This window comes from Nematolebias whitei, chromosome 10, assembly GCF_014905685.2.
Source record: "Nematolebias whitei isolate Nwh7 chromosome 10, NemWhi1, whole genome shotgun sequence".
In the NCBI taxonomy this organism is placed as follows: domain Eukaryota; kingdom Metazoa; phylum Chordata; class Actinopteri; order Cyprinodontiformes; family Rivulidae; genus Nematolebias; species Nematolebias whitei.
This window is the reverse complement of record NC_056507.1, coordinates 10,509,634-10,524,930: the sequence shown is the minus strand read 5'-3', so window position 1 is coordinate 10,524,930 and position 15,297 is coordinate 10,509,634. Positions and strand designations below refer to the sequence as shown.

Here is a 15,297-nt window from a genome sequence, read left to right as displayed (position 1 = left end):
GATAGATAGATAGATAGATAGATAGATAGATAGATAGATAGATAGATGGATAGATACTTTATTGATTTCAAAGGAAATTATATATATTACTATATATACATATATATATTTATTTGTCGTTCCTAGAGTTTCCAAAAGTAGAATGGGAGGCAGATCTTTATATCGGGCTCCTCTCTTGTGGAACCAACTTCATTTCTGTCTGTGAGGCTGACACATGGTCTACCTTAAGATTAGGCTCGTCTTTTCTTTTTGATAAATCCTATAGCTAGTGTATTTTTGGGTTTCCTGAGCTATCCTATAGTCATGCTGCTATAGGTTTGGACTGCTGGAGGACAAACTGACCACATTTCCTCACTCTGCTGCTGTCTTTACTTGCTCTACTCTCCATGTTTGTGTTTGTAATTATTTCTATCTTAATGTGTGTTTTTGTCTTTCTTCCTACAGAAACTACACCTGGACCTGTCATTCTGTGTTTGTCTGTTTCTCCTTCCTGTCCTCTCAAACCCCAGCCGGCCGAAGCAGATGGCAACTCATCCTGAGCCTGGTTCTGCTGGAGGTTTCTTCCTGTTAAAAGGGAGATTTTCCTTTCCACTGTCTCCTTTGCGCTTGCTCAGGATGGGAAACTGTGACCAAGTGAAGATCCAACACAACCTGCTGCTTCCTTAGATAAAGAACTAATCACCTTAAACTCATGTCAGAGTTTTAAGGTTCAGAACAACTGACTGTGTCTCTGAGAGAACAATAAGGTGTTTCAGTAAGGTAACTAAACATTTTAAATATTTCAGTGGTCGTTAATGTACAGAAGAATCCACGGTTTAATGTTGCGTGCATGACAGGATGAGCTTTAGGCTTCAGAGCATTTTATTCACTCGTCTGGAGGATTTATGAGATTCTGCTCAGACTCTTGTTTCTGGAACGTTCAGGTTTCTGCTGGTTTGTGGGGATCGTTGCCTCACTCCCGCTCCCCTCAACATAAACGCATTCTCAGACATGGTGACGGTCGTTAAACCAACAGCTCCGGGCCCTGTTGGTACAGAGAGGGTTAGCTGTAAGCCGGTGTGGGAAACACCCGTGTCTGATGCAGTCTGTGTGACCCCCAGGGTCCCCCCCCCCTCCTGGTCAGTCTGCTCCACTGCAGCTTCATGTCAGACTAAACACTCGTTGCTTAGATGCTCTACAAAGAATTATTTTGCTTCCATTCCAAAAACTATATTTTCCGATTAAACAAAAACTTATTTTTGATACGAGTTTTTCTGCTGGTCTTCACTCTCCTCTCAGGTGTTGCTCTAACTTGTCTTGGTTTGTCAAACTCGACTGACTGGTTCCTGCATCTGAAACGCTTGATTTCTTCTAGCCGTTCCAGTTTTTCAGGGCAGTGAGGTCTGACACACGCCACGGTCCAGATTTGACTCTTTTGTGTTTGAGGACTCTGTGATGCGTGATATTTGACCTTTGATATCGAAGCTCAAAGCTCTGGTTTGATGATCAGATCAGGAGCTCCTTAAATCAATCAGAGGCGTGATGATTTAATTAACTTCTCCAATCATCTCTGTTGTTTTGGCTGCTGCAGATTGATTTTTGTGTCTGTCTCATTAGCTTCCATCCGTCTGAGCCCACTCAACCAGTTTCACAAATATTAAGCTAAACTTTAGTGTGCTAGTAGCTGACACTAAACAAACACACCGAGTGCTAGCTGGTTGTGCAAGAGCTGTTTAGTGTCAGACGACACACATTCCTTCAAAGAGTGATCTTTTCATTGAAAGACTTAGACGTAAAGATCTGATCAGAACACATCTGTGTCTTTTGTCTCCAGTAACAACTGAAATGTAAACATCTGTGGTGTTACAGGCTGACATGAGAAACTGACGGGGTTTGGACATGTCCAGAGGAGGGAGAGTGGTTTGGACATGTCCAGAGGAGGGAGAGTGGTTTGGACATGTCCAGAAGAGGGACAGTGATTTGGACATGACCAGAGGAGGGATAGTAGTTTGGACATGTCCAGCGGAAGGACAGTGGTTTGGACATGTCCAGAGGAGGGACAGTGGTTTGGACATGTCCAGAGGAGGGACAGTGGTTTGGACATGTCCAGAGGAGGGAGAGTGGTTTGAACATGTCCAGAGGATGGACAGTGATTTGGACATATCCAGAAGAGGGAAGGTGATTTTGACATGTCCAGAGGAGGGAGAGTGGTTTGGACATGTCCAGCGGAAGGACAGTGGTTTGGACATGTCCAGAGGAGGGACAGTGGTTTGGACATGTCCAGAGGAGGGACAGTGGTTTGAACATGTCCAGAGGAGGGTGAGTGATTTGGACATGACCAGAGGATGGACAGTGATTTGGACATATCCAGAAGAGGGAAGGTGATTTTGACATGTCCAGAGGAGGGAGAGTGGTTTGGACATGTCCAGAGGAGGAAGAGTGGTTTGGACATGTCCAGAGGAGGGAAAGTGGTTTGGACATGACCAGAGGATGGACACTGGTTTGGACATGTCCAGAGGAGGGACAGTGGTTTGGACATGTCCAGAGGAGGGACAGTGGTTTGGACATGTCCAGAGTCCAAAGGAGGGAGCATGGTTTGGACATGTCCAGAGGAGGGAAAGTGGTTTGGACATGACCAGACGATGGACACTGGTTTGGACATGTCCAGAGGAGGGAGAGTGGTTTGGACATGTCCATAGGAGGGAGCGTGGTTTGTACATGTCCAGAAGAGGGAAAATGGTTTGGACATGTCCAGAGGAGGGACAGTGGTTTGGACATGTCCAGAGGAGGGACAGTGGTTTGGACATGTCCAGAGGAGGGACAGTGGTTTGGACATAACCAGAGGATGGACAGTGGTTTGGACATAACCAGAGGATGGACAGTGGTTTGGACATGTCCAGAGGAGGGAGAGTGGTTTGGACATGTCCAGAGCATGGACAGTGATTTGGACATGTCCAGAGCATGGACAGTGGGTATATTGGTAGAATAATGTTAGAAATGCAGCTGCCAGGAAAGAGGAGATATATGGATGCAGTTAGAGGGGACATGGAGGTAGTTTGAGTGAGGACAGAAGATGCCGAGAGATTAAGATAAAGAAAATTGATGATTGATCCAACATCAGTAACTGAGATGACATCATTTACTTTAACTTAACATGAACAACTATGATTAATAACGTGTTGCTAAAACAACCTCACTGCTAATCGAACTCTCTGCTGCTGTAGATGATTTATTTTTCACTTTTGGTGCTTTGTTTTTGTATTTCTGCTGCATGCTTTGGTATTTCTGCTTGTTTTATGGCAAGTCGAGATGGTTCTTCTCGTCCTCAGCATTTCATTGCATTTTTGACCTTGTGTTAATTCTGCATATGACAAATAAACCAAACCTAACAAGGAAGATAGCTTCTAATCTGTACAGATTAAAGTTTAAAATGGAAAAAGAAAAACTTGAATTGTGTGGATTAAACTCAGTTTAAACAGCAAATCTGAGATTTTTAAAACAAATGCATCCTTGGGATTGAGTTTTTTATTATAGTTTTAAGTTTAACACTAATAAATTCTAAGGTTATGGTTTGTTTTTTTCTTCTTTGTCCAGTAGAAAGAATCTAACTTTGCATCGGTCCATGTAAACACCTTAAATTAATCTCAGTGTAACTAAACAGAAGAATTTAACATGAAGCCAGAATATTTGGTGCAAAATGTACCAAGGTTGAGTCAGGTCCTCTGGATGGGATCCAATGGATCAACACTGTTATTGCATCACTCAGGCTTCTGTGAATAGCAAGCGGCCATCAGGGCACTAATGGTCAGTTGTTAGGCTCATGGTCCTCCAGCTAGTTCTGCATGTCATCAGCAAATTGGTTGATCCGCTATGAGAAGGTGCTGCTTATAAGACCAAGCAGAGACAAAGAAGAACCCGTCCAGAGAACCTGACTCAACCTTAGATTCATCCACCTGGATTACTGAGCAGCATCTGGACATCTGGTGCAAATGTTTGACGTCATTTTGATGTTTTTAGTTAAAACGTTTGACTGACGTTAAGCAAGAAAACAGCCGTCGAGTGCTTCAACACCAAACAGCGAGCGCGCGGCTGTCTGGACGAGAAATTAGGAGTAATCGGATTACACTGATCTCTAATCAGAGCCTCCATTGACTGCCTCAGGAGTAGCAGATAAGAAACAACCCTCACTAAACATGGAAGCCTAAATCTGAGTAAAACTGTCTGACGAGCGTATAAACCAGTTTGGTGCACTGATTTTTTAAAACGCAAATCAAAAAGACAGCAGAAGGATTGAGTCCTGCACAAATACTTTCAGGCTGCACTCCAACAACCAATCAGAAGCCAGCGAGAGAGCAGCAGCACGCCTCTGTTGGTACAACCACTCTCAGTCTAGGTCTGTTTAAACAAGGTAAACAGTAATTAGGAGCAGGCGATGACAAAGAGATGGACTTAAGAGAAGAATCAAACTAAAAACCAGATCAGAAGAGAGCCTTAAGGAAGGACTAAAAGGAATTATCTTCACGCTCCAGTAGGAAATCAAAACAGGAGCTGAACCGGCGACGTTTAGAGTCTGAAGGTTCCTCGTGCCCCAAGGCTCGGTCTAGTTGCATTTTTCAGGGAGTTAAAATGCTCATAAATGAGTAAAATGACAGAAAAGCACTAACTAAAGTTTTTAAATCAGCTTCTTAAGCAAACTCCGACTAGAGCTGTCATTTCTAACTCGAACGCAAAACCTGGCCCGGATCAACCCGGATTAGGCCTGGTCCGGTCTCGTGCTTTGATGCGGTTTTATGAATCATACAGCACAAATAAAACTAAAAAAGAATGCACAATGTAACACTGTGTTAATCTGATTAGAGGAGGAGCCTCCTCTAAGCTTCCTCCTTTATATGTTGAGAGGATGAAGAAAAAAAGAGTGCAGCAGTTAATCAGACTGTGGAAGAGATCGCTGGCGTATTGCGCAATAATTGCGCACGTGGGCTCGGGCTTCTATGATGCGGTATTACCAATTAGCACAAAGAAAACTAAATAAGAATGCACAATATAAAATTGTGTTCATCTTCTTGTTGAGGAGGAGGCAGGTCTGACCGGCCGGTTTAAAAAAGTCACGTTAAGCTCAGATGGACAACTTGTCACCGGCCGCGTGCGTCCGCTGACTCACCGGTTGAAATGGACTTGCGACCTGTCCAGGGTGTACCCACCTTTCGCACAGTGATAGCTGAACATGGGCACCAGCGACCCCCGCTACCCGAAAAGAAAAAAGCAGATAAATATAATAGATGGATGGATCAGCTGATCACCGGCCGCGTGCGTCTCCGCACCTGCTGTCATCTGCGGTGAAGGAAGTAGCAGCATCTGAAGCTACAAAAGCCGAAGCGAGCGGCGCGTTCAATTAAAATAGGTTGTTCTACATTTTTCCAAATGATTTTGCTCTAAAAATATTTTTGTTCATCTGTATAACAGTCTATCTTTAGAGTTTAAATTTTTAGGCTATTCGTTTTGTTAATATCCATTTGGTGAAACAAGAAATCTTATATCTTCTTTTCTTTGGAATACGTTTTTAAAATATGATGTCAAACTGCTTGGGTGTGTTCGGGCCTCTAATTACAGGTAATTTGATTGGATCGGGTTGGGTTCGGAAAAAATGGCTACGGGCGGGGGCTGGGTCAGGTTGGATTGTTTAGGCACAAATGCAACTCTGACCCATCCTTTATGAATTGAAATTAAACTGGTTACCTCAGAATTATTTGTTATACCTTTGAAAGTGATGCTCATAATTTTTTACGATGTAGATATATTAAATAATTTATTTATTTTACTAATATTATGTACATAAAAAGTCCTCAGGTAAGAAAGTACTAGCTGAGGTACTTGAACTTCACACTTTAGTCATTTCCTTTACTTCGTCTTGGCATCGCCCGCTACCAAAGCTGAAGCAATACTGTTTTGGCCATTGTGTGTGTGTTCATTTGTCTGTACTGTTAGCAAAATATCTCACAAATCACTGATTTTACAGGTCCACATCCACAGCAAACTCGTTTTTTGAGTCAAGCAATTTAAGATGTCTGCCACCGCCGTGCGACTAAACACAGAAGTGTTGATTACTCAGTCAGCTTCAATAAAACGGAGCTAAAACTTGGGGTGGTAGTAGCCGAGAGTCATTCCAGCTGTTGTTTCTCCACACCAGATGATCTTGGCACGAAAGACTATGTGCTTTCAAGGAAAGCTGGGCCTTTAAAAAAAAAAAAAAAAAAAAGGCGTTTGTATTTTTTTTTAGACCGCACGTGTAAAAGTCTCCAGCTGCCAGGCGACTAACAGAAAACAGAAAGTTGACCTTCTCCTCAACAGACATGCAGGAGGTGGAACGAAGAATTTGACGGAGTGTTGACAAACATTAAGGAGATGGTCTCCAGCAGCCTCCCAGAGGACGCCACTCTCTGCTTCGTGCTCCGGTCCGGGTTGGATCCATGTGAATTCGTCGGTTTGGTGCTGAAGTTGACAGTGAGGCTGGAGTTCAGACGGTACAAAGTGATACTTAAAGTTCCTTTTTATTTTGAAGAATGAAGATGTTGCAGCTGAGAAAAGGAGAAAAACGATCACGCTCTCCAGAACCGGGTTGTTGACTTCCTTCGTGGATGTTTGGTCTAACACCACGTCGTGCTGCTTTCTGCCGCTTCTCTTGGAGGATTTCAGCAGACAGGAAGTGGAGCAGCGTGACCTTGTCAGCGAACACGCAGACAACCGAGGGCGGTGTGTGTGTTTAAACCCACGGCCACCTGACAAAAGGCTGGTTAGAACAGGAAGCAGAGGGCTGCTGCCACCTCTGATGGTTAGATCATAGTAAATCTGTTTCTCTGACGTGAATCAGAACAACGTTCCAGCAGAAGGCAGCGTGCTCTCTGAGGTCACTTCCTGTCTGTCTCCACCAGTTGAAAACCTTCATGGTGAACCTGCAGCAGAAGCTCTTTCAGCTTATTCTGTGACGCTAACTGGTGTCGCGTTCCTCGGTTCTCAACGTTAACATTTCCTGTAGCCGAGGCGAAGGCCCGAAGCGCCTGCCGCTCCCAGGAGGGGCCCCCAAAGAAAAACTGCATCCAATTTTAACATCATTTCATGCAGATTTGTAAATGAGTCCCCGAGGCTCATTGGGATTAAACTGTACAAATAAAGGTTGAATGAATGATTTTAGAGGAAGTGCTGTTTTTATGTAAAAAAAACAAATGCTTTAAAACGGAGGGACGGTGAATAAGAGTGAAATCTGCGCGTTTCGCAGAAGTAGAAGACATTCTGCCGTAGCTTTAGGAAAAATGAAACTCATCCTAAAGATTTGTGTAAGAATTAAATATTGTTTTTGTTGTTCTAGCAAAGTTTTTCCAACTTTATCGTCGTTGTTGTCATCGTGCACTGACTTTATGCAAAAATACACAACACATTTTCCTGTAAATATTCAAGAAGTTCACGGACCTTCAAACATAAAGGTTCATGGAAAAAGAGCTAATTACTTTATTGTAGTCCCTCGCTCTTTCGCGGTTTTCAGAGTAAGACTGGACACGAGGGAGAAAAATATTGTGCACGACACTTGATTGTCAACTTTAATATTACTCACATGATTGGGACAGTAATGGATAATGTAAAAAGTTTTAAGAAAAAAAAAAATACTTTGGACAAGCGCCGCCATTTTGTAGTTTTTTGTCAATAAGCCTATACTGTATTGCCACTCAAAAGAACTACATTTCCCAGAAGCCAACGGTGCTTCCAGCTGTTGCTTTCTGCTGAAATGGAGGAAAGTTTTGATCCGATCCGAAAAAGTTTGATCCTTATTCATTGTGACTTCGGTACTCAGTGCATGCAGAGAGCCATACGGAACAGACCGGGAATTGGACCAGAACCGGACTTCCAGCCTCAACGGTCAATCTGAGCGCTGCTTGGAGGTCGGGTGTTTTCTCCGGAGCTCACTGGGACTTTTTTAATCCAGATTTGGACTCGGTCAGGACCATTGTGTGGTTTTGTGCTGGCTCTCCGACGGTCCGGCTCTCTCTAAAAGCACTTCGATGCTCAAGGGCTGCAGAGAGTCGATCAGAACCGGACCAGAACCAGCAGGGTAGATCTGCTGAACTGGAAGCGAGCCAGATCAGACCGAACTGCTGTTCTGCAGAACTGGTGAGTAAAATTTTGCAGTACTGTACAGTACATCTACGTACGTTGTTAAAATGATACAGGTTTAAGAGATTAGAACATTGCAAGTGTGTGGGAAGGGTTTATAAAACCTTTACATATACATATATACTAAAATAAATATAGTTTTTCTACTTTGTGGATTTTCACTTATCGCAGGGGGAGACTGGAACGTAACCCCAGTGATAAACGAGGGACTACTGTACACTATGTGTAAGATGACGTTGGGTTTTTCTTATCTGTGAGCAGCAGCTGGTTCTGGTGATTTCTACAGTCTGTCAGTCTGTTTGTGTCCGTGTCGGTCACGTGTGTTTGTGCATGTGCGTGTGTTGTTTTGGTTTTTGCATCGGCTCTACTCAGCCCTCCCTACCCGGGTCGGCCCGGTTCAGAGTCCTAACAGTGGGTGGTCCAACCCACTTTCAGCTCAACTCGACCACACGGCATCTCTGGCTGCGGCAGCAGAGACCGCTGAGTGTTACGTTTCAGGCGTTTGTGCGTCTCGTGCGCAGCAGGGTACCTTGACCAATCTTGACGAAACCGATGATGATGATGAGCACCAGCGCCAGGAGCTTGGCGGCGGCGAAGAAGTCCTGCACCCTGGTGGCCGCCTTCACGCTGTAGCAGTTCACCACTGTGAGGAGCACTGCAGAGGAAGAGACGAGAGGAAACGTTACTTGAGCAGCATCCGGCCTCGTTTCAGAGGCTCCGCCTCCAAAGGCCGTTTAAACCCAAACCTGCAGGAACAAAGCTCATGCTCCCAGATATTAATGCCCTGAAGCCATTTAAAAAATTTTTATATATAGAACAATGTCTCACAGACGTTTCTTTGTTTTCTCTGGATGAACTAAAGTTTTTACAACTTCCTGTTTGAGAGAAACAACGTGAGCTTGAGACTTTTTTTTTTTTTTTTTTTTTACAACTGGAGCGTTTTTGTTGTTGCCACAACTATAATGACTTGTGGAGAAGGCAAAAATCAGGTGTTTTTGCCCACATCTGTGTGTGCCTGTCTGTTAGCAAAATATCTCAGGAACCACTGGACAGATTTTATTGAAACTGTCACTAATAATCTAGAAATGTCCTGATGCATGCTCAATAATCCAGGTAGAAAAATAAAAAAAAAGTTCAATCTGGTCCTCTGGACATTCAAAAAAACAAAAAAGTTCAATGTGCTTTGTTTAGTTTTTTTGAATTTCCAGAGGACCAGATTGAACTTTTTTGGAATCTAGAAATGATTAACTTTTGGAGCCAGCCCAAATCAAGATGGCTGCCTCAGCTAATTGACCTTACTAAACACAAAAATGGCTTTAATTCAGTTGGTTTTATAGAAACGGGGCTCAGATTTGGTGGGGCAGTAGCTGAGAGTCATCCCCAACACACACTCTGAGCATGAGATCAACGGTGACACGCTGGCATGAAAGGTGGCGGGCGATATGCATTCCTGCAAGGAATGCTGGGCTTAGATTTAGTGTTTTGTTTTTGCAAACAGACTCTTTTATTTGACAGGAAGTGGGTAAATAATCTATGTACTCTGCCTTTAATGTGTTAATTCACAGCACAGTGACAGCAGAAATAAAAAACTAATTCTTGGAAGAACAAAGAACAGTTTCTCTCTGTAACGTTCTCTGTACAGTTCTGGTACCAGCACACTCAATCCTGAAGAGGCCCAGAACTTCTGACCCAATTAAAAGTGATTAACTGAAGCAGCAGGTCCCTTCAAAGCCCCTAAATCAGGTCGGACCCACAACAGAGGACCGGGCAGCACAATGAGGCTCTGTGGTCCAGAGAGCGGGACAAACGCAAAGAGGTCAGGTACAGTAAAGGACCGGACTCAGTTCTGGCATCCAGACTCCCACACACACACGGCTGATGGGTGGGCGAAACTCAAAAACTGGCGTTAATCTCTAGAAATGGGTCAAATGGAAGAATAATCTGCACAAATTGGGCCTATATGGAGCCAGAAATGCAAAACAGAGTCTGGTTCTGACCGGACGGAGAAGCCAATTAATCCAGAGTAATCTCGTTAAGACGCCGGGACAAACCAGACCTCATGTTTGTGAGACCTGCTGGACGTTATTTGTGTCGGGCTGTTTGTGTCCACACGACGTTCAAATCCACTCCTTCACCTCGGAGAACAGATTAAAAATAAAGATTAGCAGCCGAACTCCTTCTGCTCCAACTTTTATCCATTTTTAGGAGGATTCACCTGAAATTAACCACAAAACTCAACTTTTCTTTTAAAGAAAGACGCAGAAGTTTGGATATTTCTGCTACAATGTTGATCTGGAGGTTAACGGGTGAATCGACTGATACGTGTCGTTTTTTCCAACCATCACACGTCAGCCATGTCTGTGCGACCAACAGGAAGTATGATGCAGCAGCGTCAGCCTCCTCACAGCCACAGCAGTGTTTTAAACAAAAATGATGTTTAATAAACACATTTTAAAGTGTTCAGTTTATTTTAAATGTTATTTGTTATAGTGGCAAAAAGTTAAATTAAAAAAGTGCTGTGGTAAGTCTGCCATTGGTTGACGAAAAACCAAACAAGTCAACTTTTATTTTGAAATTATATCAATTTAATATATACATTTACATTAGGTACTTTAAAAATTTTGTCCATGAAAAACATTTTAATAACAAATATTTAAAATTAGTGGTAAAACACAACGGGGGTTATTTTCAGATTTTCTTAATAAACTGAGTAAATTAAATAATAAATGAAATTGATGTCCGAGGTTGAACTGTATGATCAGAGCTGAAGGTAAAAGTGCAACATATTTACCCTTTTAATAAAATGATGACAAATCATCATATTTTTAAGCTATCGTTAGAGTAAGAGTTTAATAACACAGGTGCATCTAAAAAGATTACTGTGAAAAAGTTAAATTTATGTTGTCGATCATTTCATAAAGTGAAACTCACATATTATATAGATTCATTACAGAGTGAAATATTTGTAGTTTTGATGATTATGTCTTATTAATAACCAAAACTCAGTGTTGGTCCTTTGTCAGTGTGTCATGAGTCCTGCAGGAACATGAAATCAGCATCTCCATAAAGCTCGTCAGCAGAAGGAAGCGTGAAGTCTCTGAAATACAGATGTTGTGTGGACTGTCAGTGGACCAGCACCAGCAGAGGACATGGACCCAAACCATCACTGACTGGACAGGACAGTTCTTTGTGTCCTCAGTCCAGGTAAGACACTTCTGATGTCTCTGGACTTAAGAAATGAGCTCATGTCCAGGACTGATGTGACTCCAGGAGTTTATAATATTGAACATCTTCACAATATTTTCATTTCTGATGTACTGAATTTTGTTTTTTTTTCATTAATCAAAATAACAAAAAATAAAAATAAAGGCCTGAAATATTTTGCTCTGCATGAATTTATAAAATACCGACAGTAAATATTGAACATGATTTCTAATTTTCTGAGATGCACTTGTAGAACAGAACTTCCCCACTCAGGGACAAATAAAAATTATTCTGCTTTATTGTTTTAAAACATTTTAAACAGCTGTTCACTCGATTTTTTTGCTTCTACAAAATAACTGTCAGAGGTAATAATTATTAATTTAAGTACAATTTATTTACTAAGAATTCTAGTAAACAAAAACATAATCGCAATCCAAACAGTCTGTGCAGCCATAAAACTATTCGAGGTAATTTTATATATTTATTTGTAATAATTACAAATAAAAAAAAACGCCAATATTAATATTTTAAGGAGATTATTAGACCCTGGTTGATGTTTCATGACCCACAGAAGAGCCCCAGAACCACTGGTCTTAAATCTACTAATTTATAGTCTATTTTATACTTATTATAATTTTTTATGAGTTCCAGACTATTTTTCTGTGACATAATAAATAAAAAACAAACAACAATAAATTGGACGGTGCTGATCAAATGTTAAAGTTTAAAACTTAAAATAAAAAAGTAATAAATCAACACTGGGCTCGAGCTGATGTAATCGCGCGGCACCTTTCAACATCCTCCTGCGCGCGCCAGAACAATTTGTACTCGTGCGCGCGAGCGTGAATCCGTACGGTAAGTACGCACGTGGTCCAATGTGAAGCTGAGGCGCAGGTGAGGCGCTTCGGCTACACCGACACGAGGCTTGAGCACCTGCCGGCTCGGTTCGGATACTCACGGACGCAGAGGCAGGCCAGCAGCTTGGCTCCGGTCTCCGGTACCGGGCACACCGGGAACAGCGGCTTCAGGAGGTAGGTGGCGAACACGTAGGCGACGATGTACTGCGAGGACGGGCGGATGATGAGCAGCTCGATCCACAGCTTGAGGAAGGCGGGCAGCGAGCCGTACACCTCCAGGATGTAGGCGTAGTCCCCCCCGGACTTGGTGATGGTGGTCCCCAGCTCCGCGTAGCACAGGGCCCCCACCGTGGAGAAGACCCCGCACACCGCCCACACGATCAGGGACAGACCCACCGAGCCCGCCTCCTTCACCACTCCGGTCGGCGTGACGAAGATGCCGGAGCCGATGATGGTGCCCACGATGATGGCCACGCCGTTCACCAGAGTGATGGTCCTCTTCAGGGCGACCCCTTCGCCGCCCGCCGCGGGGAGCAGGGCGGTGGGGCTCTTGGCTTCGCTGCCCGGCGTCCCGGCCGGGCTGGAGCCCGCGGACAGCATCCTCTCCGTCACCTGCCCGTCGTCCTCCCTGCCCGCCGAGGAGCCGGAGTTTCTCTTCTTCACGCCCGACATCTCGGAGCCTCTTCCTCCTTCTTCCGGTGGAGGCGAAGCTGTTCCGCGTTTGAGTCCGCCTCGGTGCCCGGAAAGAGGTCCGATGCTGCGGCTGCGTTCAGCCACGATCCGCGGTGAGTCTGAAGGCGCGAGTCAGAGCGGCGGCGGCTTTCAACGTCAACTTGTCGGATTAAAAAAAAAAAAAAAAAAAGAGGGGGGCTTAATGGGCGTCCTCCGTCAGAGGACGGCCCCATTTTAATTCGGCCAATCGAATAAAATAAAATAAGAAAACAGCGCATCGTCCTTTTCTGCCCCCTGCCGGCGGAATGAGGTACTGCACCGCTGATCAGCATCCCTGCTGGACCACAGCAGCTCAGACATGCAGGAGAATCTGGGGAAAGCTTTACCCTTCTGAAAAAAGGTGTGTAAGCTCAATCATCCAGGTAGATAACAACAAAAAAGGTTAAATCATGTCATCTGGACCAGTTCCTTTAAGTGAAAACCCATCTGCTTTTACTGAAACGTAGAAATATGCTGCTGATCCCTTCTTCTTTCGGCTTTTCCTCTTCATGGGTCGCCACAGCGAGTCGTCCTCCTCCGTCTCACCTTGAACCTTGACATTTAAAAATATGTGTTTTCTTTCTAACAAATGAACATTTTAAATTGTTAGGAAAATATATAAGTATTTTTTTTTTAAGTTATAGTATATGAATAATAAACAAATCCCAAGCAGCTCTGGCTAAATGTGACAGAACCACAGCCTGTTTTACAGATGACTGTGGAGAAACACTGTTGCTCCTCCCAAGCTGTTTTGTACAGACTGTATATAAAAAAACATTCACTTCTCAAAAGTCTTATTTTTTGACAGGTTTTTAAAATAATTTGTAAATAAATTGAAAAATCTTAACTGTTTCTCTCCCTCCTGCTGCCTTTGGGTCAAAATGACTCGAGGCCTCAGTTTTGAGGTCTCGTGGATCATTTTAATTATCCTTTTAACTGCCATTTTATTTTCACTTGTTAAAAAATAAATTTGTATGCATCATTTATGATTGTCTATTGTTGCCCACTGTTGTCATCACTCTGTTAAATTCAGGTCTCTCTTGTAAATGAGTCCCCAAGGCTCAGTTGGGATTAATAAATAAAGGTTGAATGAATTTTGACTTAAGGTCAGTAGGAGGGTTAAGAATGACCTCTGTACAGCGACCTGAATCGATTCTATGGAAGCGGACAGAGGACATAGAAGTACATTATGGAATTATTTTGAGATAATGGAGTTCATTTTGTCATAGTACCAATTATTATCAAAGTAATAAGTTAGATTTTTTTTCAACCTGTAAGGTTTTCTTATGATTTTTTACATTTTTCATCAGAGGTCCTGAAATTCGTGCTGACTGAAGCTGAAAGCTGTCATTCATCATCTTGTTACTCTTACAGATCACCTCCAACACGTCCAAACCAAGTGAAACACAAGAAATACTCGAGTTTCTTCCTCTAATCATCTCATTATCTGAAGAAAACAAAGTGTCTTTAATCAGAAAACAGGCTTTGTTTTAGCGAGACAGGAAGATAAAACTAAATCCATCATTTCCAGATAAGACAAAAATCATCTTGTGATCCTGAGAAAAAAAATCATTAAAAGTCACGACAGCAGCTCCGACCACTTCCTCTTTTTATTTCTGATCAGGATTCAATAAACGATCAACTGAAGGATGTTTCTCCTCTCGGGCCTTCTGTTTTTAAGAGTTTGTAAGAACGCAGCGCTACAACGTCAACATTTTAAACTAACAGCTGTTTGTTTGACTGTCACTGGAAAATATGAAATAAATCCACTTTATTCCTGTAATCGTGTTGTTGTTGCCTTTATTTTTGTACATTAAAGTTTTAAAAAAAGGTAAAATTGTGTTTTATGTCAAGCTGTCTGTAAAAAAGTGGTGAAATTAACAATAATGTGAATACAGAGTCAGCATTTCCACATTTATTTTTATATATTTGCGGTTTATTTCTACACACGTTCTGCTATTTTAGCTGTTCATGTACCAAAGTAATCGGCTCATTCAGGAGATGGATGATGTGACTTTCACTTACTGTAACTTTTATACTTTTCAAAATATTTAGCTTTATATACGATTTTAATGGAAATTAGTGGCGATCTCTATTATTTCTAAAACATTTTTCTCTTAAATTTGTTTCTGAGTCCTGGCTCTACTTCTGGTTTCTTATGCTACATTTGTTTTTACCTAGCCTTTTGCTACTTTTAACTTCTAGCTAGCTTATGGCTACTTTGAGCTCTTACCCAGCCTTTTGCTACTTTTAACTTCTAGCTAGCTTATGGTTACTTTGAGCTCTTACCTAGCCCTTTCCTACTTTTAACTTCTAGCTAGCTTATGGTTACTTTGAGCTCTTACCCAGCCTTTTGCTACTTTTAGCTTTTACCTAGCCTTTT

General features: G+C 42.5%; 1 protein-coding gene across 1 annotated transcript in view; it reads right to left on the bottom strand.

Annotated features, from left to right (window-relative positions):
- The window catches only part of slc7a5 (solute carrier family 7 member 5), a 25,608-nt gene extending 12,594 nt beyond the window's left edge, over positions 1 to 13,014 (bottom strand). Inside the window, exons 1-2 of the mRNA XM_037683338.1 lie at positions 12,305 to 13,014; positions 8,672 to 8,797 (exon numbers count right to left, since the gene is read on the bottom strand). Coding sequence (XP_037539266.1) covers positions 8,672 to 8,797; positions 12,305 to 12,875 — 697 coding nt within the window. The 5' untranslated portion in view covers positions 12,876 to 13,014. The remainder of the gene's footprint in view (positions 1 to 8,671; positions 8,798 to 12,304) is intronic.
- Between the last annotated feature and the right edge of the window lie 2,283 nt (positions 13,015 to 15,297).